The 20,472-nt window shown below is 39.7% G+C and overlaps 2 protein-coding genes across 4 annotated transcripts in view; both read left to right on the top strand.

Annotated features, from left to right (window-relative positions):
- The window catches only part of LOC118527529 (ATP-dependent DNA helicase Q1-like), a 336,638-nt gene that overhangs the window by 5,304 nt on the left and 310,862 nt on the right, over nt 1-20,472 (top strand). For both annotated transcript variants that reach the window (XM_078075739.1, XM_078075738.1), the window contains exons 2-4: nt 5,529-5,700; nt 6,858-7,048; nt 14,465-14,663. In XM_078075739.1, the coding sequence (XP_077931865.1) occupies nt 6,998-7,048; nt 14,465-14,663 (250 nt within the window). In that variant the 5' untranslated portion in view covers nt 5,529-5,700; nt 6,858-6,997. The remainder of the gene's footprint in view (nt 1-5,528; nt 5,701-6,857; nt 7,049-14,464; nt 14,664-20,472) is intronic.
- Nucleotides 1-20,472, top strand: part of LOC144382351 (cationic amino acid transporter 3-like) — a 100,420-nt gene that overhangs the window by 5,273 nt on the left and 74,675 nt on the right. The window lies entirely within an intron of this gene.

Below are 20,472 nucleotides of genomic sequence, written 5' to 3'. Positions count from 1 at the left end.
TTTGATAATCCTCTAACTTAAATCCTGAGATATGAAGTCAGCTATTATTAACATTTTATTTTAGATGTTGGGAGAATAGGAAAAGGGACCCAAATACATAGATATATACATACATACCCACCACCACCACCAACAAAATAAGGAAGAAATACTTATAGTTATTATAGTCCTGTTTCTCATCTGGTCATGTGGTCATTAGGTGTTATTTTATAACTGTCTTCTTCAGTTTCCCATTCCTTATTCCTTTGCTCTCAGCAGGCACCTCATCGAGTCACAAATGTCTGGTGTGTGGACTTGCCTTAGCAGTTTGCTTGTATTTGGCTTTTGAGTTTTCCACTAACTTTAATCACAGGACATGGGAATACCAGAAGGTACCCTAGGGGATCCCCTACATTTCAGACCTACTCCTCCGTACTTCAGTAGTGTCACAGCAATCCTATTTCTCTTGAAGAGTCAGACTCACTCACCCCAGCCAGTACAGTAACCTGCTTCTTTGCCTGTTGATTCATTGGCATGAGGAGCTCGAAGTGGTCAAGAGGCAGTCCACTTCCATTTAAATGGAGCCATTGCTTTTTCCCCTGGCGGAAGCATTCCTTCCTTGCTGAGACCTCTAAACCAGCAAAGTTCAAAAGTTTCAGGGAGGGAAAGCAACATTTCACTAGAGGATCACTAGAGGCTAAAAATAAGAGGAGCCACTCCCATTTCCACCCCGATTCCTAGGCCCAAGCATCCTTCTGTGGAACAAACAGCCTATTTTGGTAGGTAAGGGCAATTATACTGGCTTCCACTTGGTCTTTCTTACCATAATAGTCCTTACTTATAGGCCAGGGGACCAATATGTGGATTTGGTTAGTTGCTGACTTTCTCTGTTCTAATAATACAACCTGGAACTGGGGAAATAATCACAGGGTGGGTTAGAGAACCTCCTGAGCCCACTGTGTGATGGACTGAGCAAAAGTGCACTGATCACGTGACTTGCATAAGTCCAGTCCCTGTTCTGACTGGTAGAGCACCATGGCATTTTAATCATCCAGGAACTGTCAGTTCTGAGTTAATGTCCAATAATTTCTGAGAAGTTATTTTCCTTTCCCAAATACACAATTACCCTGATAAGTTGCTCTGGAGAACACTAGTGTGAAGATTTCCTACATAATTTTTTAGTTGTGTAATAGAGGCCTTCCTCAAAGGGCCCCAACCTCCACTTTATTCAAGGGACTCTGGGTCTATAAATTGGCTCATTTCTGGGAACTGGTTGAAGGACTATGACACTTGTAGTGATTCAAGTCAAACTTACGGGTACTGGAATCAGGGCTTTGTATTCTGCATTTTTAAATCAAGTAATCTGTTTCAGAGTCATCATGATCAACTAGCCAATGCCAGAATTCTCTTTGGGTCAGACTATCCTGATTACTGTGTTGCTCTGTTGCATGTTATAGCAACCACATGTACCTTTTCTTTGGTTGTGAACTGAATTGCTACCATTTAGCCCCCATCCCTTGGAATCCATCATTCTCATTGATTCAGGTAGTTTAGTTCAAAGACAGTACTTCCCCTCGTCATTCTTAGCTTACAGAAAACAGCCACTAAAAGCTCTTCAGGGATGCTGGGACTCCCTCCTCTGGATCTTCCCTGGGGACAGCAAGAGAGTAGATGATCAGGTAGACTGAGACTCTGGCATTCCCATCGCCCTAAGCATCTGGATTCCTCCTTTAGGGTATAGCCAGGGAGTTCTAGCCCTTCAGTGTCTTTGGAATCTACCCCTGTGTCATTCCAGCCCAACTTTCTGATACTCATTTTTGGAGCCAGGTTTCTAGCAAGCAACTAAATAAATTATTAGAGCCACTCCTGGCCACTATATTTAACACAATAAACCAGAATTTCATATTGAGTCCATATCAGTAAATTTAGGTTCGTTCAAGATTTTATTCTGTTCACTCTGGCTTAGTACCCTTAGGATCTCTTCCCACAATTATTTCTTACTTTTTTGGTGATACAGGCATACCTCAGAGACCTTACAGTTTTGTTTCCAGCCACTACAATAAAGCCAGTATCACAACAAAGCAAGTCAGAGAGTTATTTGGTTTCCCAGTACATATAAAAGTTATATTTACACTAAACTGTGGTCTATTAAGTATGCATTAGAATGTCTTAACAATGTTCATACCTTAATTAAAACCATGTTATTACTGAAGAATGCTAGCTATCATCTGAGCTTTCAGTGAGTGTGATGTTTTTTGCTGCTGAAGAGTCGTGCCCTGATGTTGATGGCTGCTAACTAATCAGGGTGGCGGTTGCTGAAAGTTGGGGTGGCTGTGGCACTTTCTTAAAACAAGAAAGTTTGCCACATCATAAACTTTTCCTCCCATGATTTTTCTGTACACGTGATAGCATTTTGCCCACAGTGGAACTTCTTTCAAAATTGGAGCCAATCCTCTCAAAGCCTGCTGCTTCTTTATCAACTAAGTTTATGTAATATTCTGAATCCTTTTTTGTCCTTTCAACAATCTTCACAGCATCTTAGGAAACCACTTTCTTCACTCATCCATAAGATGACTCCTCTCTATTAAAGTTTTATCATGAGGTTGCAGCAACTAACTTCAGGCTCCACTTCTCATTCTGGTTCTCTTGCTATTTCCACCATATCTGCAGTGACTTCCTCCACTGAAATCTTGAACCTCAAGGTCATCCATGAGAGTTGGAATCAACTTCTTCTGAACTCCTGTTAATGTTGATGTTTTGACCTCTTCCCATGAATCACAAATTTTCTGAATGGCATCTAGAGTGGCAAGCCCTTTCCAGAAGGTTTTCAGTTGACTTTGCCCAGATCCATCAGAGCAATCCCTATCTGTGGCAGCTGTAGCCTTATGAAATGTATTTTGTAAATAATAAGACTTGACAGTCAAAAATTACTTATTGACCCATGGGTTGCAGATGGATGTTGTGTTATCAGGCATGAAAATAAGATGAATCTCTTTGGACGTCTCCATCAGAGCTCTTGGATGACTGGATGGATTGTCAATGAAAAAAACAATGTATTTTTTTCTGAACACTAGGTCTCAACAGTGGGCTTAAAGTATATAGTAAACACATTTAAATAGATGTGCTACCATCCAGGTTTACAGAACACAATTTAGCATAATTCTTGCCCCTATGATTTTTGCAATGGTAAGTGAACATTGGCTCCATTACTTTGTAACGAGAGTGAGCCTATTCTTTGAAGCTTTGCAACCAGGCATTGACTTCTCCTCTCTAGCTATTAAAGTCCTAGGTGGCATCTTTTTTCCAATATAAGACTATTTTTTTTTTTTTTTAAAGATTTTATTTGACAGAGAGAGAGAGAGAGACAGCGAGAGAGGGAACACAAGCAGGGGGAGTGGGAGAGTGAGAAGTAGGCTTCCCGCAGAGCAGGGAGCCCGATGTGGGGCTCGATCCCAGGACCCTGGGATCATGACCTGAGCTGAAGGCAGACGCTTAACGACTGAGCCACCCAGGTGCCCCTCCAATATAAGACTATTTTGTCTGCAGTGAAAATCTGTTTAGGGTAACCACTGTCATTCATTATCTTAGCTAGATCTTCCAGATAGCTTGCTAAGCTTCTATATCAACACTTGCTTCACTTTACACTTTTATGTTATAGAGATGATTTCTTTCCTTAACCTCATGAACCAACCTCTTCTAGCTTCATACTTTTCTTCTGCACCTTCCTCACCTTTCTGAGCCTTCATAGAATTGAAGAGAGTTGAGGCCTTGCTCTGGATTAGGCTTTGGCTTAGGGGAATGTTGTGGCTGGTTTGATTTTCTATCCAGACTACTAAACCTCTCTCCATATCAGCATTACGACTGTTTCTCTTTCTTATCGTTCATATGTTCACTGGCACTTTTAATTTCCTTCCAGAACTTTGCCCTCGCATTCACAACTTGGCTAACTGGCTCAAGAAGCCTAGCTTTCAGCCTGTCTTGGCTTTTGACATGGCCTCCTCACTAAGCTTAATCGTCTCTAGATTTTTATTTAAAGTGAGAGATGTACAACTCTTCCTTTCATTTGAACAGTTAGATGCCATTGTAGGGTAACGAACTGGCCTAATTCCAGTATAGAAGTGTCTAAGGGGATAGGAAAGGCCATGGGAGAGAGACTGGGGAATAGCTGGTTGGTAGAGCAATTAGAATACGTACACCATTTATTAAGATTTCTGTCCTACATGGGTGTAGTTTGTGGTTCCCCAAAGCAATTATAATAATAGTATCAAAGAGCACTGATTACAGATTACCATCACAATTGTAATAATAAAAAGGCTTCAAATATTACAAGAATTACCAAATGTAATAGAGAGACATGAAGTGAGCAAAGGGTGTTAGAAAAATGGTGCCCATAGACCAGCTCAACACAGGTTGCCACAAACTCAATTTCTTAAAAAGCTCAATTTCTGCGAAACAGTAAAGCAAAGCACAATAAAATGAGGAATGCTTATATATATTGGCAAGTGCAACTCCTGGTGTGTTTCATGTCTTTTCATGTGTCACTCATTTGTACATCATTCTCTAGGGCTCCCTATTCTTGAAGCGCTGAGAGGTGGCAGGGCAGATTCTTAGTGGAGTTTAGCAATCCCTTGTGAGGCAACTCTCTCAGGAAAGACCATCACAGGCATTCAGACAGGGGAAAGCTGTCTGAGAAAGAGGAAGAAGGGCAAGAGAGACTCGGCAGAATTTAGTGGTTTAAGGTCCCCTGCCTGCTTCATTGGAATCTGCCCAGATGTTCCCTTCCCAATTGCAGAGTCTCACTTCTTTCTAATCAGTGCCCTAACTTTAACATAAGAGTCTGTGCAAGGCTGGGAGTTCAGTTTGCATTGTAATTCAGCCACTTGCAGAATGTTGGTATTCAGTGATCTTGGCCCGGTAGCTACAGGAGATAAGGGGTTCTTTTAGGACAGTCATAGAGACTCTGAGGTCCCTTTTTGCAGATCCTGCATTTCTTCAGCTTCTTCAGCATATTTAGGGGCAGATAATCAACCCCATTATTCTCACAAAATTGTTCTGTGACAGCAAACACTTGGTCACCCAAAGCCTTTCCCTCTCTAGATACTTTATTATTAGTGTCTAGATTATAATTTACATAACTTTGTCTACTGCGTGCCATGGAATACCACTGTCCCTTTTACCGCTGCAGGGAAGGGTCACTAATACCCTTAAATCTTTAAATCAGAGATTATTCTAGGTGGCATAGAAGCAATTTAGAGAACCTACCTTTAACTTTCTTTTCCTCTGGAACAACATTTGGTGTTGGTTAGGGTTCAGAGAAGCTGAATCATTATGAGTGATATAAGGGATTTATTATAGGAGTTAGCTCCTACGTGATCACAGGACGTGGTTAAGCAGTCCCTTACTGGTCCTGAAGTCAGCAGTGCCAGCAGTAGGGACAGGAAGATGGAGTGTGAGTGTGGGAGGGTAAAGAAGAGCTGAAACCAATGAGGACAAAGTGGAACCTGTCTGTCTCTCGCTTGCACTCATGTCGGTGTGTTATTGCCTCCAAGGCTCTGACTGCCAGGATGCTGGTGCCCTGCGGAAGGGCTGGTGCACTTGCCATAGAAAATGACAGAACGTGGCCAACAATTCAGAGAAGCTGAGGAAGCTGTGGGCCAAGCTGCTGCCCCAAAGAGATTGAGCAGGAGCTGGAGGAACTGGCTTCTGCCCGATGCCAAGAAGGTGAATGAGCCCCAACAGCACCTGACATTACACCAGCCGTCTGAACGTAAAGCTGCTGCTGTTTCATTTCTGCCTTCCAAGTCTGAAGCGGAGTTCACATGTGGCCAGTCCTAACCCAGAGTCCTGGAAGGAAGTGAATGCTGGTAGTTGGTACAATACAAAGCCACCATAACATCCTATTTTAAGTCATAACCATGAGGTTTCATCTTATGAAAATTTCAGGATTAAAGCCGGACACTGATTAATGCAGGCAGATGTTTTAGAAAGCACCAAGGACATCTTTAAAAATTTTTTTAGTTTCCATTGGTGTGGTGTCAAAACAAATCTCACTTTGGCTTTAATACTCAGATTGATTAGAATCATATATTAAGGCTGCTGTATAAATTAGTTATGATGGAATTGTAATGTCAATTCCAGTTCTCTTTTTATTGTTACATCAGCTTGTTTATAATCACCAGCTCCTCATCATGCCAACGTATGAACCCAAATATAAGTGTTTTTGTGAAATAATAGCTAAGTAGTTAAGGGGATTACTTTTAAATAGCATTCTTGGGGCACCTGGGTTGCTCACTTGGTTAAGCATCTGACTCTTGATATTCGCTTAGGTCATGATCTCAGGGTTGTGAGATTGGGCCCCGTGTTGGGCTCTGCACTGAGCGTGGAGCCTGCTTAAGGTCTTTCTCTCCTTCTTCCTCTGCCACTCCCCGCTCACACTCTCCCTCTCTGCCTCTCTAAAAAAAAAAAAAAAAAAAATTAGCTTTCTTTTGCTTTAAAGTCTGGTCACTTTACTTAAATGACTTAGGACCACTCCCTACAACAGAATAAAAAATAATAAGGATCATTTATTAAATGCATAACTTTGTTCCAGGTACTATGTTAAGAACTTTCCGTATGTTATCTCACTTAATTCTTTAAAACAGTACTATGAAAGCTAGGTATTATCGCCTTTTACAGATGGGGAAATTGAGGCTCAGTTAAGTACTTAGCCTGAGCTGGGATGAGGACCTAAGATATAACTCAGGTCGTGTGACTCCAACACACATGCCCTTAACCACCCTGCTCAACTACTAAGTTTGTAATTTCAAGGGTGAGGAATATCCAAAAATCAGTAGGGAAACCTAAAACTAGTCATTGTATCTTTTTTTCCTTTCTTATAGCTTTGAGGAATTGGATTCTATAACCAATGAGCTACATGCAGTAGACCTTCAAATTCGGGAACTTCTGGAAAAGCATCAAGAGCTCATTCAGAAAAAGAACATCCTAACAAACCGAATAAAGCAGCATTTAGAGGCTTCTGATGCTGGGAAAAGCAGTGAATGGGATTCTTCCCCTGCTGCTTGGAATAAAGGTTTATTCTGTTTTTCTTTGCAAGTTTTGTTTCTGCTTGTTTCTTTACGCGGGAGTTTAATCATTGTTCCTGGATCAGTGCTTTCCAGCGGCTTAGAGGGAAAATTGGCCACTCTTCAAGTGGCATGGGAAACCCGTAGGCAAACCATGTTCTTTTTAAATGAAGCTTTTCTTATTCAGACTTCATAATTTTTTTCCAAATATGGTTCTAGCAGCATCAATCAATGCTTGGAAAAAGAAGATTCTTTTTTTTTTTTTAAAGATTTTATTTATTTATTTGACAGAGAGAGACAGCGAGAGAGGGAACACAAGCAGGGGGAGTGGGAGAGGGAGAAGCAGGCTTTCCCGCGGAGCAGGGAGCCCGATGTGGGGCTCGATCCCAGGACCCCGGGATCATGACCTGAGCCGAAGGCAGACGCTTAACGACTGAGCCACCCAGGTGCCCCTGGAAAAAGAAGATTCTTACCTAACTTTTCTAAGTTTTAACTAGAGAAAAATTAAACAAGAAAAAAAGATTCAAACTTCTTGCCAAAGTCTAGTTTATTTTCCTGCCCTAGTGAACACAACTTTCTTGATTCAAGATCTTGCTAAGCATCATGTTTATCACTGGCTATCACATTATACTGGAATACTATGACTCTCAAATTGCAATGCTTTTGTGGGCCTTGCTTTCCAGGGATTCACTTCTAAACAAGATATTTACATAAATTCTACGTAATTGTTAACTTGATGATATTTGAGATTTTTATGATATTTTGAATTCCCTTATCAACATTCAGACTGTTTTTTGAATACTTATCAAGCACCTTCCTCTTCTTTGTAGGTTAACTCTCAACTGGCAAATACTTATGTTTTTTGATATACTGTTTCTTATCATATATCATTAAATGCATTTTTGCTTAGCTTTATTAAACTAATTTTGAAATTGTTATTTCTGCTCTAATGTTTATTATTTCCCTTCTGCTGGCTTTAGGCCTTATTTGCTGTTCCTTTTCTAGCTCCTTTAGGTGTGAGGTTAGGTTATGTATTTGAGACTTCTTGCTTCTTGAGTTAGGCCTGTATTAGAATATACTTCCCCCTTAGGACTGCCTTTGCTGCATCCCAAAGATTTTGGACTGTCGTGTTTTCATTTTCACTTGTTTCCATATACTTTTATTTCTTCTTAAATTTCCTGGTTAACCCATTCATTCTTTAGTAGGATGTTCTTTAACCTCCATGTATTTGTGATCTTTCCAAATTTTTTCTTGTGGTTGACTTCAATATTCATAGTGTTGTGGTCTGAAAATATGCATGGTATGATCTTGATCTTTTTGGACTTGTTGAAGGGTGATTTGTGACCCACTATGTGATCCATTCTGGAGGATGTTCCATGGGCACTTGAAAAGAATGTGTATTCTGCTGCTTTAGGATCCAATGTTCTGAATATATCTGTTAACTCCCTCTGGCCCAGTATGTCATTCAAAGCCATTGTTTCCTTGTTGATTTTCTGCTTACATGATCAGTCCATTGCTGTAAGCAGGGTGCTAAAGTTCTTTAGTAATATTATGTTATTATCAATGAGTTTCTTTATATTTGTTAAGTGCTTTACATATTTTGGTGCTGCCAAGTTGGGGGCATAAATATTTACAATTGTTAGATCTTCTTGATGGATATACTACTTAATTATGATATAATGGCCTTCTTCATGTCTTGTTCAGTCTTCAGTCTAAAATGTAGTTTATCAAGGGCGCCTGGGTGGCTCAGTCGGTCAGACATCTGCCTTTGGCTCGGGTCATGATCCCAGGGTACTGGGATCGAGCCCCACATGAGGCTCCCTGCTGAGCCTCCCTCTGCCACTCTCCCTGCTTGTGCACTCTCTCTCTCTCAAATAAATAAAACCTTTAAATAAAATAAAATAAAACCTAGTTTGTCTAGGGGTGCCTGGATGGCTCAGTCAGTTAAACATCTGACTGTTTTTTTTTTAAATTTTTTATTGTTATGTTAATCACCATACATTACATCATTAGTTTTAGAGGTAGTGTTCCATGATTCATTGTTTGTGCATAACACCCAATGCTCCATGCAGAACGTGCCCTCTTTAATACCCATCACCAGGCTAACCCATCCTCCCAACCCCCTCCCCTCTAGAACCCTCAGTTTGTTTTTCAGAGTCCATCGTCTCTCATGGTTCATCTCCCCCTCCGATTTCCCCCCTTTATTCTTCCCCTCCTGCTATCTTCTTTTTTTTTTCTTCTTAACATATATTGCATTATTTGTTTCAGAGGTACAGATCTGAGATTCAACAGTCTTGCACAATTCACAGCGCTCACCATAGCACATACCCTCCCCAGTGTCTGTCACCCAGTCACCCCATCCCTCCCACCACCCCCCACTCCAGCAACCCTCAGTTTGTTTCCTGAGATTAAGAATTCCTCATATCAGTGAGGTCATATGATACATGTCTTTCTCTGATTGACTTATTTCGCTCAGCATAATACCCTCCAGTTCCATCCGCGTTGTTGCAAATGGCAAGATCTCATTCCTTTTGATGGCTGCATAATATTCCATTGTATATATATACCACATCTTCTTTATCCATTCATCTGTCGATGGACATCTTGGCTCTTTCCACAGTTTGGCTGTTGTGGACATTGCTGCCATAAACATCGGGGTGCACATACCCCTTTGGATCCCTACATTTGTATCTTTGGGGTAAATACCCAGTAGTGCAATTGCTGGATCGTATACAAGCTCTATTTTCAACTTTTTGAGGAACCTCCATAGTGTTTTCCAGAGTGGCTGCACCAGCTTGCATTCCCACCAACAGTGTAGGAGGGTTCCCCTTTCTCCGCATCCCCGCCAACATCTGTCATTTCCTGACTTGTTAATTTTAGCCATTCTGACTGGTGTGAGGTGGTATCTCATTGAGGTTTTGATTTGGATTTCCCTGATGCCGAGCGATGTTGAACACTTTTTCATGTGTCTGTTGGCCATTTGGATGTCTTCTTTGGAAAAAATGTCTGTTCATGTCTTCTGCCCATTTCTTGATTGGATTCTTTGTTCTTTGGGTGTTGAGTTTGATAAGTTCTTTATAGATTTTGGATACTAGCCCTTTATCTGATATGTCATTTTGAGGGACTCCTGTCTCACATTTAGGTCTTTCAACCATTTTGAGTCTATTTTTGTGTGTGGTGTAAGGAAATGGTCCAGTTTCATTCTTCTGCATGTGGCTGTCCAGTTTTCCCAACACCATTTGTTGAAGAGACTGTCTTTTTTCCATTGGGCATTCTTTCCTGCTTTGTCAAAGATTAGTTGACCATAGAGTTGAGGGTCCATTTCTGGGCTCTCTATTCTGTTCCATTGATCTATGTGTCTGTTTTTGTGCCAGTACCATACTGTCTTGATGATGACAGCTTTGTAGTAGAGCTGGAAGTCCGGAATTGTGATGCTGCCAGCTTTGCTTTTCTTTTTCAACATTCCTCTGGCTATTCGGGGTCTTTTCTGGTTCCATACAAATTTTAGGATTATTTGTTCCATTTCTTTGAAAAAAGTGGATGGTATTTTGATGGGGATTGCATTGAATGTGTAGATTGCTCTAGGTAGCATTGACATCTTCACAGTATTTGTTCTTCCAATCCATGAGCATGGAACATTTTTCCATTTCTTTGTGTCTTCCTCAATTTCTTTCATGAGTATTTTATAGTTTTCTGAGTACAGATCCTTTGCCTCTTTGGTTAGATTTATTCCTAGGTATCTTATGGTTTTGGGTGCAACTGTAAATGGGATGGACTCCTTAATTTCTCTTTCTTCTGTCTTGTTGTTGGTGTATAGGAATGCCATTGATTTCTGTGCATTGATTTTATAGCCTGCCACTTTACTGAATTCCTGTATGAGTTCTAGCAGTTTTGGGGTGGAGTCTTTTGGGTTTTCCACATAAAGTATCAGATCATCTGCAAAGAGTGAGAGTTTGACTTCTTCTTTGCCAATTTGGATGCCTTTTATTTGTTTTTGTTGTCTGATTGCTGTGGCTAGGACTTCTAGTACTATGTTGAATAGCAGTGGTGATAGTGGACATCCCTGCTGTGTTCCTGACCTTAGGGGGAAAGCTCTCAGTTTTTCCCCATTGAGAATGATATTCGCTGTGGGTTTTTCATAGATGGCTTTTATGATATTGAGGTAAAACATCTGACTCTTTCAGCTCAGGTCGTGATCTCAGGGTCGTGAGATCCAGCCGCATATCAGGCTCCACACTCAGTAGGGAGTCTGCTGAGATTGTCTCACTTCCTCTGCCCCTCCCCGCACGCACGCTCTCTCCCCTCTCTCTCTCTCTAAAATAAATAAATATTTTTTAAAAAGTCTAGTTTGTCTGATATAAGTATGGCTACCTCAGCTTTCTTTTGATATCTATTAGCATGATAGATGGTTCTCTATCCCCTCACTTTCAATCTGTAGGTGTTGTTAGGTCTAAAATGAGTCTCTTGTAGGCAGCATACAAATGGGTCTTGTTTTTTTTTTATATCCATTCTGATTCCCTGTGTCTTTTGATTGGAGCATTTAGTCCATTTACATTCTGAGTGATTATTGAAAGATATGAGTTTAGTGCCATTGTGTTACCCGTAAAGTTGGTGTTTCTGGTGGTGGCCTATGTACCTTTCTAGTCTTTGTTGCTTGGTTTTTTATATTTTTGAATGATTAAAAAAACCAAAAGAAGAAGCATACTTTGTGAAGTGTGAAAATTGTATGAAATTTAGATTTCAGTGTCCATAAAGTTTTATTGGAACACAACCATGCTTGTTCATTTACGTGTTGTCTACCACTGTTTTACACAATAATGGCCGAGTAGTTGTGATATTGTATGGCCCACAAAGCCTAATATTTACTATCTGGCACTTTACAGTAAACATTAGCTGACTTGTTTTATATTATCTTTTAGAAAATAGTAAGCAAGAATTTCTAATTATGCAAGATAAGTAAATATAAACGGTACATTACTAACAAGATACCCTTTCTCTGTGGAATTTCATCTGTTTGAGAATGGACTCTCTTACCTTCATCTGTTGAATAAGCATTTCCTAGCTATTCTTTTTTTAAAAAGATGTTATTGAAATTTCCAAAAGTATAGAAAAGTAGAATTGTAATAAAACTGCCAAGTATCCATTAACCACTTTTAACAATTATCAACATATGATCAATCCTTTTTCATTTATATACCCGGAATTTTCCCTCCCTCCTCCCTCTTGGTTTGTTTATTTGAAACAATTCTCAGACATCATATCATTTCAGTTGTAACTCCTTCAGTATGTATCAGAAAAATATAATGACATCATCACACCTAAAAAATTTAATATTGATTCATTAAAATCATTAAGTAAAAATATTCACATTTCTCGGTCTCATCAAAACTTACTTTCCTTTTTTTAAATTGTGGTCCAGAATAGATTCATGGTTTATGTTGTATTTTGTTGATATTTCTGTAGGTTTCCCTTATTTCCTCTTTGTTTCCCATGTAAATTTAAATTATTTCTTGAAGAAATCAGGGTCTTTGACTTATAGTTTGCTATATCCTGGTTTTTCTGATAACTTCCTTGTGATGTTGTTCATTTTGTTCCTTTTAGTTAGATTTAGAAGCTTGACTGTATTTGGCCTTTTTCTTTTTTTTTTTCAAGAGTATATTTCGCATGGCACGATTCAGCAGGTACATCATAACCTGGTTATTTTGTGTGATGTTAAGCTCGGACAGTGGGTTCGGGTGATATCTGCCTATTCTATTATTGTCAAGTTCTCTGTCACCTCTTCATCTAATGGCTTTAGAGCTGCTGATGATTATTGCCTGCCTTAAATAATGGCTTTAATTAGGGGCTTCCAAAGTGATGATTTCTCATTCTGTCACTCCTTATATCAGCTAGACTTTTTCTATAAAGAACTTGTTCCTTGTTAACTCTTTGCAGATCAAAAATTCTTTCCCTTTCTTTACTGTTTTTCAGAAAGAGATGCTTTCCTGACATTTCTAACTGGGGTCAATAAGGTCTTTTTTTTTTTTTAATATCATTATAAACTTATGGATATTTAACATATTTGATGGATTTTAATCCATATTATTCTTTGTTATGCTGAAATAGTCCTGTCTTTGGGCAGTGAGCATCTCTTCAGGTTGGCTCCTGAATCTTTTTTCTTCACCCCATAGTTTTTGACTCCTTGCTTGCTTTTAGGAGAAGTTACTCCATGCTCATTTTGCATATTTTCCTCTGGACCTGGTGTCAGCCAAATCTCCAGGTAGCCGTGGTTCCTTTAGTTTTTCCCATCTATTTCTGTTTTATTTAAATTCTCATGTCCGAACTGCTCTCCTATTCAACAGAATGAATATGGAGAACATTTTTTTCTACTACTGTACTTCCTTAACCCTGAAAGAGAGAGTAGTAATAATAGAAAGTAGCTAGAAGTTGCAGATAATTAGACGTTCATGCCACATCACTGCTGTTTGAAGAATTGGAGACGGAAAAAAGAGAAAGGATGGGTCAAGGTCAAGTCCGGTTTTCTGTTTGCTTTCACTAGCAGTTCATAGGATGTGAATATAACTTTTTTTTTTTTTTCACCTCTCCATTTCTGAGGAAATAGCCTTATATTTGCTTCCCTAAGATTTCTGGGGCATTTAAGGACCAGTTGAAATATTTAATACACTTTAGCCATTTCTTAATAAACTTAAGGATATCTCAAGGAATTTGCTGGGACAATGAAAGCAGTTTGAACATTGTCTATCACATCCACAGTTGTTTCTTTATACTTGTTTTGTTCCTAATTAGGTTAGAAAGAAAAATATGACCCCTAATGTGCTCAGTATTTTATGAAATAGAGCACTAAGAACCCAATAATTGTGAGCTTTTAAGATATATTTTTATTATATAAAAGTGTATATTTTATATTACAAAATCTTAATGAATAGGATGCTTTACAAAACCTAAAGAGATTGAGTAGATTTGATAGCATCATTAAAGTAACTAGCTAATCAAGAATAAATTTTGTTCAGGTATATGAAGTGATCACAAATACAATGTTAAAATTAATAAAACCCAACTTTATAATCATCCCTGTTGCATTTAGTTCATATTTTGGCATTTATTATGAACAATTTAGAATTATGTCTTCGTAGAGTAAATACTTGGAGTGTTCTCATTTTTATTTTTTGTTCTTTGTTTTTGTTTTTTTTTGGTTTTGTCAGATGAGATTATTCTTTTATCAACATTTGGGTACAAGTAAACAACTAAAATGCTATTTACAGTTGCCCTGAATTTAGTACTGGCACATGGTCTGTTTTAATGAACTCAACATCTGCTAAAACAGTCCAAGGCTGTGGCTTGAGTAACGAGCATCTTCATTTACTGCTTAGTATCCCAGTCTACTAGCTTAGTTCCATCATTGTGTCTGTTTTTGCTTTCAGTAGGAGCATGTGAAATGGGTTCATGCTGAAATGGTAAATAAAAACTCCAAGCTAAAGCTAATTTACGTGACCCCAGAGAAAATCACAAAAAGCAAAATGTTCATGTCGAGACTAGAGAAAGCCTATGAAGCCAGGAGATTTACCCGGATTGCTGTGGATGAAGTTCGTTGCTGTAGCCACTGGGGACATGATTTCAGACCTGGTATGTATGATGTATCTAGAACACTCCTTGATACTAGGGACTATTTTCTTACTCACTTACATGATGGAAATCCCTGCTTCCATTAAAATTATTTCCTCAGCCAGTTATTACTCATTTTCTCTTGCCTTAATATAAGGAGAACCAAGAGGCAGAGTCTTCAATGTCTTTACTCCCCTCCAGGTAACGCTTAGTCTGATTGTCTTTATCCCTTGAAATGCATGTTTCTCAGCAACATGATTCTCTCCCACTTTTAGCCATAAAGGTTTACTGGCACCGGGTTCTCCCTCACATCCATTGAGGAATTCGTATCTGCTTTGGAGCTGTCTTCTTTAGTCGTCAGTCAGGGTCTCTGGCATCCACTTCCAGGTCTATACCCAACTATCACCACTGGGTTACAGTGCTGAGGGGTATTTTAGTAACCCCATTCTTTACTCCTCCAACCTAATCCTGCAGTCATAGCCGGAAGCAGATCACCCAGACTTGCTCTGTGCAAAACAACCTTAAATTTAAGAAATCCTGCTCATGATTTCAACCACAGTTCTTTTTGAACCTGCTTTCACACACATATGGACCCCTAGGGTCCCCTTTAATCCCTCCGTGTATTTGTCCACGGCTCTAAATGCCACCTGATGGTCACTCTCTCCTCCTTCCAGACTCTGCTGTTGCCACTTCTGTTTCTCGTGGATTGCCTGGCATTTTACCTGCCTCAGGCTCTGTGCCAGACTGAGCTGCTGGACCCCTCCCGGCTTCTGCTTCCCCCATTCGTGCTGTTTTAGTACTAAACACTGCTGGGAAAAAATTGCACAGCTGCATTCATTTCCACCTCAGGTCGCTGTCATCAGACCCCGCTGTGCTTTTACTTGTTCCTGATGCGTCTCCTGTAAGCATTTCTCCCAGCAAGCTTTTCGTGCCTTTAACTTCCCTTTAGGTCCTACCTCCTACTTAGTGGACGCCTCCTGGTCCCCAGGAAATAGGTGCCAGCAGGTCTGGAGGTCTCCTCTTTCTCTTTCCATACATTAGTAATCTTGTTTTCTCTTCTTAAGGTAAAAGAGACCATTTCTTATAAGGGTTACCATGACTCCTCCCACTTCATCCTTTCCTGCCTTCTTAAGATCTCACTCTGTCAAAGTCTTCACTCCCTAAAATCAAAGATAGAAACTGAAATAGCCTTTGACCTTTCCCACCCCTTTATGGTGTTATCCTATTTCTGCTCTTCCTTTCGCCTCATCCTCTAAACTCACCATCTGTTTCTCACCTTCCTTCCTTTCTGAATTCACTGAGTCACTTCTGCCTCACAGGTGACCGTGGCCCCCCATTCCTCACTGGCTTAATCCAGGGGGCTCGTCTGCATTCCTCTTCCCGACTAACTTCCGGAGCAGGAGGAGCGTTTCCTGGTTCACCTGTCTCCTTGCCCCTTGCCCCTGTGGTTACTGTGGTTACTGTGACAGAGGCTTTGACGTGGTTCCTCTGCATTCTCACTGCCTTTGTTCTCCTTCCTTTGCTGCCACCCTGAATGTTAGTGTTCCCTGTGGTTCTGATCTCTTCTCACCTTTTCTTACACTTCCCCAGACATGGTGGACTCGTGGCCTGAAGACACACAGTTCTCTACCTTCAGAATTATTGGGGGCACAGTTATTTTTTTTAATTTTGATTTAAATGCCTTAGGCAGTATATATATTGTCCTTTAAACTGGAGACCCCACCATGTTAATCAGACTACTCCAAAGAGTTGTTATCTGTAGCTACTGAAAATACCAGGTTTTTCACCTTTGCCCTGTTTTTCCAGCCTCAGTGGTCTGATCACTTCGGATGAGAACCCTTGCTTGCGTGTTACCATCACTTGCATTGTCTCTGCAGATAAGCTGCCACCTGTCATCAGTTGTTCCTGTATCTAGTCCTCTTCCTCTTCAGCTGCAGATTTATGTTCCTAATTGTTTATTGGAAATGTGTACCCATCTTAAAAAAATTTTGAAATATTATTGATATGTAACATTGTTTTAATTGTATAAGGTAGATAATTGATGTGTGTATATACTGAGATGTGATTATTACAGTATGTTCACTTATATCCTTCACCACACATAGTTACAAAATATTTTTGGTCCTCATGAGAACGTTTTAGATTTATTCCCTTAGCATCTTACGAAAATATAGTACAGTATTGTAACTATAGTCAGTAGGTTGCACATTACATCCCCAAGCCTCCTTGTATGTTTAGAAGTTTGAATCTTTTGATCCCCTTCACCCATTTTGCCCATCCCCATCCCTCACCTCTGGCAACCACGAGGGTGTTCTCTGTATCTTTGAGTTCTTTTTAAGATTCCACATATAAGTGATATCATACAGTGTTTGTCTTTCTCTGACTTATATCACTTAGCATAATGCTCTCAGGGTTCATCCATGCTGTTGCAAATGGCAGAATTTTCTTATTTTTTATGGCCAAATAATATTCCATTGTGTATGTATGTATATATACATACCATATTTTTTTATCCGTGTATCAGTGCACACTTAGATTGTTTCTGTCTTGGCTATTATAAATAATGCTGTAGTGAACATAGAGGTGTAGATGTCTTTTCAAGATAGTGATTTTGTTTCCTTTGGATAAATACCCAGAAGTGGAATTGTTGGATCATATGATAGTTTTAGTTTTAATTTTTTGAGGAACCTCTGTACTGTCTTCCATAGTGGCTGTACCAATTTATATTGCTACCAACAGTGCACCAGGGTTCTCTTTTCTCCCACGCTTGTTATTTCTTGTGTTTTTGATGATAGCCATTCTAACAGGTGTGAGGTGATATTTCATTGTGGTTTTGACTTGCATTTTACTGATGATTAGTGATACTGAACACCTTTTCATGCACCTGTTGGCTATTTGTATGTCCTCTCTAGAATAAAATGTGTTCCCAGATCCTCTGCCTATTTTTCCGTCATATTTTTTTGAGGTTTTTTGCTATTGAGTTGAATGAGTTCTTTGTATAGTTTTTATGTTAACCCTTTATCAGATAGTTGCAAATATTTACTCCTAGTCCGTAGGTTGCCTTTTCATTATGTTGATGGTTTCCTTTGCCGTACAGAATCATTTTCTAGTTTGATGTAATCCCACTTATTTTTGCTTTTGTTGCCTTTGCTTTTGATGTCAAATCCAATAAATGATTGCCAAGATCAGTGTCGGGAACTTATCCCCTATGTTTTCTTCTAGTAGTGTTATGGTTCCAGGTCTTATGTTTAAGGCTTTAATCCTTTTGAAGTTTATTTTTGTATATGGTGTAAGGGTCCAGTTTCATTCTTTTATATGTGGCTGGCTAGTTTTCCCAACACCATTTATTGAAGAGTCTTGCTTCCCCATTGTATAGTCTTGATTCCTTTATCATAAATTAATTGACCATATATGTGTGGGTTTATTTCTGGGTTGTCTGCTCTGTTTTGTTGATCCATGTTTCTGTTTTTATGCTAATACCATACTGTTTTGATTACTATAGCTTTGTAATAGAGTTTGAAATCAGGAAGTTCAATGCCTCCAGCTTTTTCTTTCCCAGGATTGCTTTGACTATTGGGGCCTTTTGTGGTTTTAGGATGGTTGTTTCTAGTTCTGTGAAAATGCCTTTGGATTCTTGATAGGGATTACATTGAATCTATAGAATCTATAGACTGCTCTAGGTATATGGAAATTTTAACAGTGTTAAGTCTTCCAGTTCATGGATACAGAATATCTTTCCATTTATTTGTGTATCACACAATTTCAATTTCTTCAATTTCTTGTATCACTGTCTTATAGTTTTTAGATGTATAGGTCTTTTACCTCCTTGGTTAAATTTACCCCTCGATATTTTATTCTTCTTCATGTAATTGTAAATGGAATTGTTTTCTTTTCTCTAATGGTTTGTTATTAGTATATAGAAACACAACTGATTTTTGTATAGTGATTTTGTGTTCTGTTACTTTAGTGAATTTTAGTTCTAATGAGTTTTTGGTGGAATCAAGATTTCCTGTGTATAATTTCATGTCATCCGCAAATAGTGATGGTTTTATTTATTCTGTTTCAATTTGGTGCCTCTTATTTCTTTTTCTTGCCTAATTTCCATGGCTAGGACTTCCAATGGTATGTTAAATAACACTGGTGAGAGTGGGCATCCTTGTCTTGTTCCTGAACAGGAAGAAAAGGTTGGAAGTAATAAGCTTGAGAGGAGGGTCTTTGTGGAGCTGAAACTCTGACCTCTGAGGAGGCACAGAACCCTGGTGCTGGTGTCTCTTAGTGTGGGGGGACCGGTGATGAAGCGGGTTCCCCAAAGCTTGGAAAAATGGTCAGCTGTATTCAGCTGCTCCTATGAAGACATAGTGCTGCAGTAGGGATGAAGAAACCTTCTGGGGTGATGTTCTTGAGAACACAAGCAAGCCCACATGAAGCAAAAAGGAAGGAGCAAGACCCTTCTTCCTCCCCCAGGCTTGTACTCTGTCTTTCTAGGGCCAGCTGGCAAAGCAAAAATGGAGTGTGCAGATTCCCCACTCTAGCACCACAGAGCAGGGTACAGAAGGGTGGATGGAGTTGGAGCTGAGAACAAATAATAGCTCAAACTCTGGTACTTCTCTTCCTAAACTACCTGGCAGATCTTCTTCTTCTTCTTCTTCTTTTTTTTTTTTTTAAAGATTTTATTTATTCATCAGAGAGAGAAAGAGAGACAGCACACACAAGCAGGGGGCGCGGCAGGCGGAGGTAGAAGCAGGCTCCCGCTGAGTAAGGAGCCTGACGTGGGGCTCAATCCCAGAACCCTGGGATCATGACCTGAGCCAAAGGCAGACACTTAACTGACTGAACCACCCAGGCATCCCATAGATCTTTGTACTTAGAATAAATTCCATATTCTTAACTGGGGTCCATAAGGCAATATGTGGTCTGTCCCTGTTTGTCTCTACCCGATTTCCTATTCTTCCTTCCTCTCTGGTCATACTCCCACTACACTGGGCTTACCACTATGAGCCCTTCTCACTCTTGGATAATAATGTACTTATTAGCTTACTCTTTGTTTTGTCTGGTTTCTTTGCTTGAATTGTACTTCCATTTGCATAGCATCTTTGTCTTGTTCACCACTTAATCTTCAGTGCCTGGACAGCAAAGGAAACAGTCGACAAAACCAAAAGACAACTGGCAGAATGGGAGAAGATATTTCCAAATGTCTTATCAGATAAAGGGCTAGTATCCAAGATGTATAAAGAACTTCTCAAACTCAACACCCAAAGAACAGATAATCCAGTCAAGAAATGGACAGAAGACCTGAACATTTCTCCAAAGAAGACATCCAAATGGCCAAAAGACACATGAAGAAATGCTCCACATCACTCAGCATCAGGGAAATACATATCCAAACCTCACACCAGTCAGAATGGCTAAAATTAGCAAGTCAGGAAATGACAGATGTTGGCGAGGATGTAGAGAAAGGGGAACCCTTGTGCACTGTTAGTGGAAATGCAAGCTGGTGCAGCCACTCTGGACAACAGTATGGAGGTTCCTCAAAAAGTTGAAAATAAAGCTCCCCTAGGCCCAGCAATTGCACTACTGGGTATTTACCCCAAAGGTACAAAAGTAGTGAAACAAAGGGGTGCCTGCGCCCCAATTTTTATAACAGCAGTGTCCATGGTAGCCAAACTATGGAAAGAGCCCAGATATCCATCGACAGATGAATGGATAAAGAAGATGTGGTATATATACACAATGGAATCCTACTCGGCCGTCAAAAAAATGAAATCTTGCCGTTTGCAATGACGTGGATGGAACTAGAGGGTATTATGCTAAGTGAAACAAGTCAGTCAGA

Source organism: Halichoerus grypus, chromosome 6, assembly GCF_964656455.1.
Source record: "Halichoerus grypus chromosome 6, mHalGry1.hap1.1, whole genome shotgun sequence".
NCBI classification, from domain to species: domain Eukaryota; kingdom Metazoa; phylum Chordata; class Mammalia; order Carnivora; family Phocidae; genus Halichoerus; species Halichoerus grypus.
The sequence above is the reverse complement of the archived record's forward strand: the minus strand, read 5'-3'. Positions and strand labels throughout refer to the sequence as shown.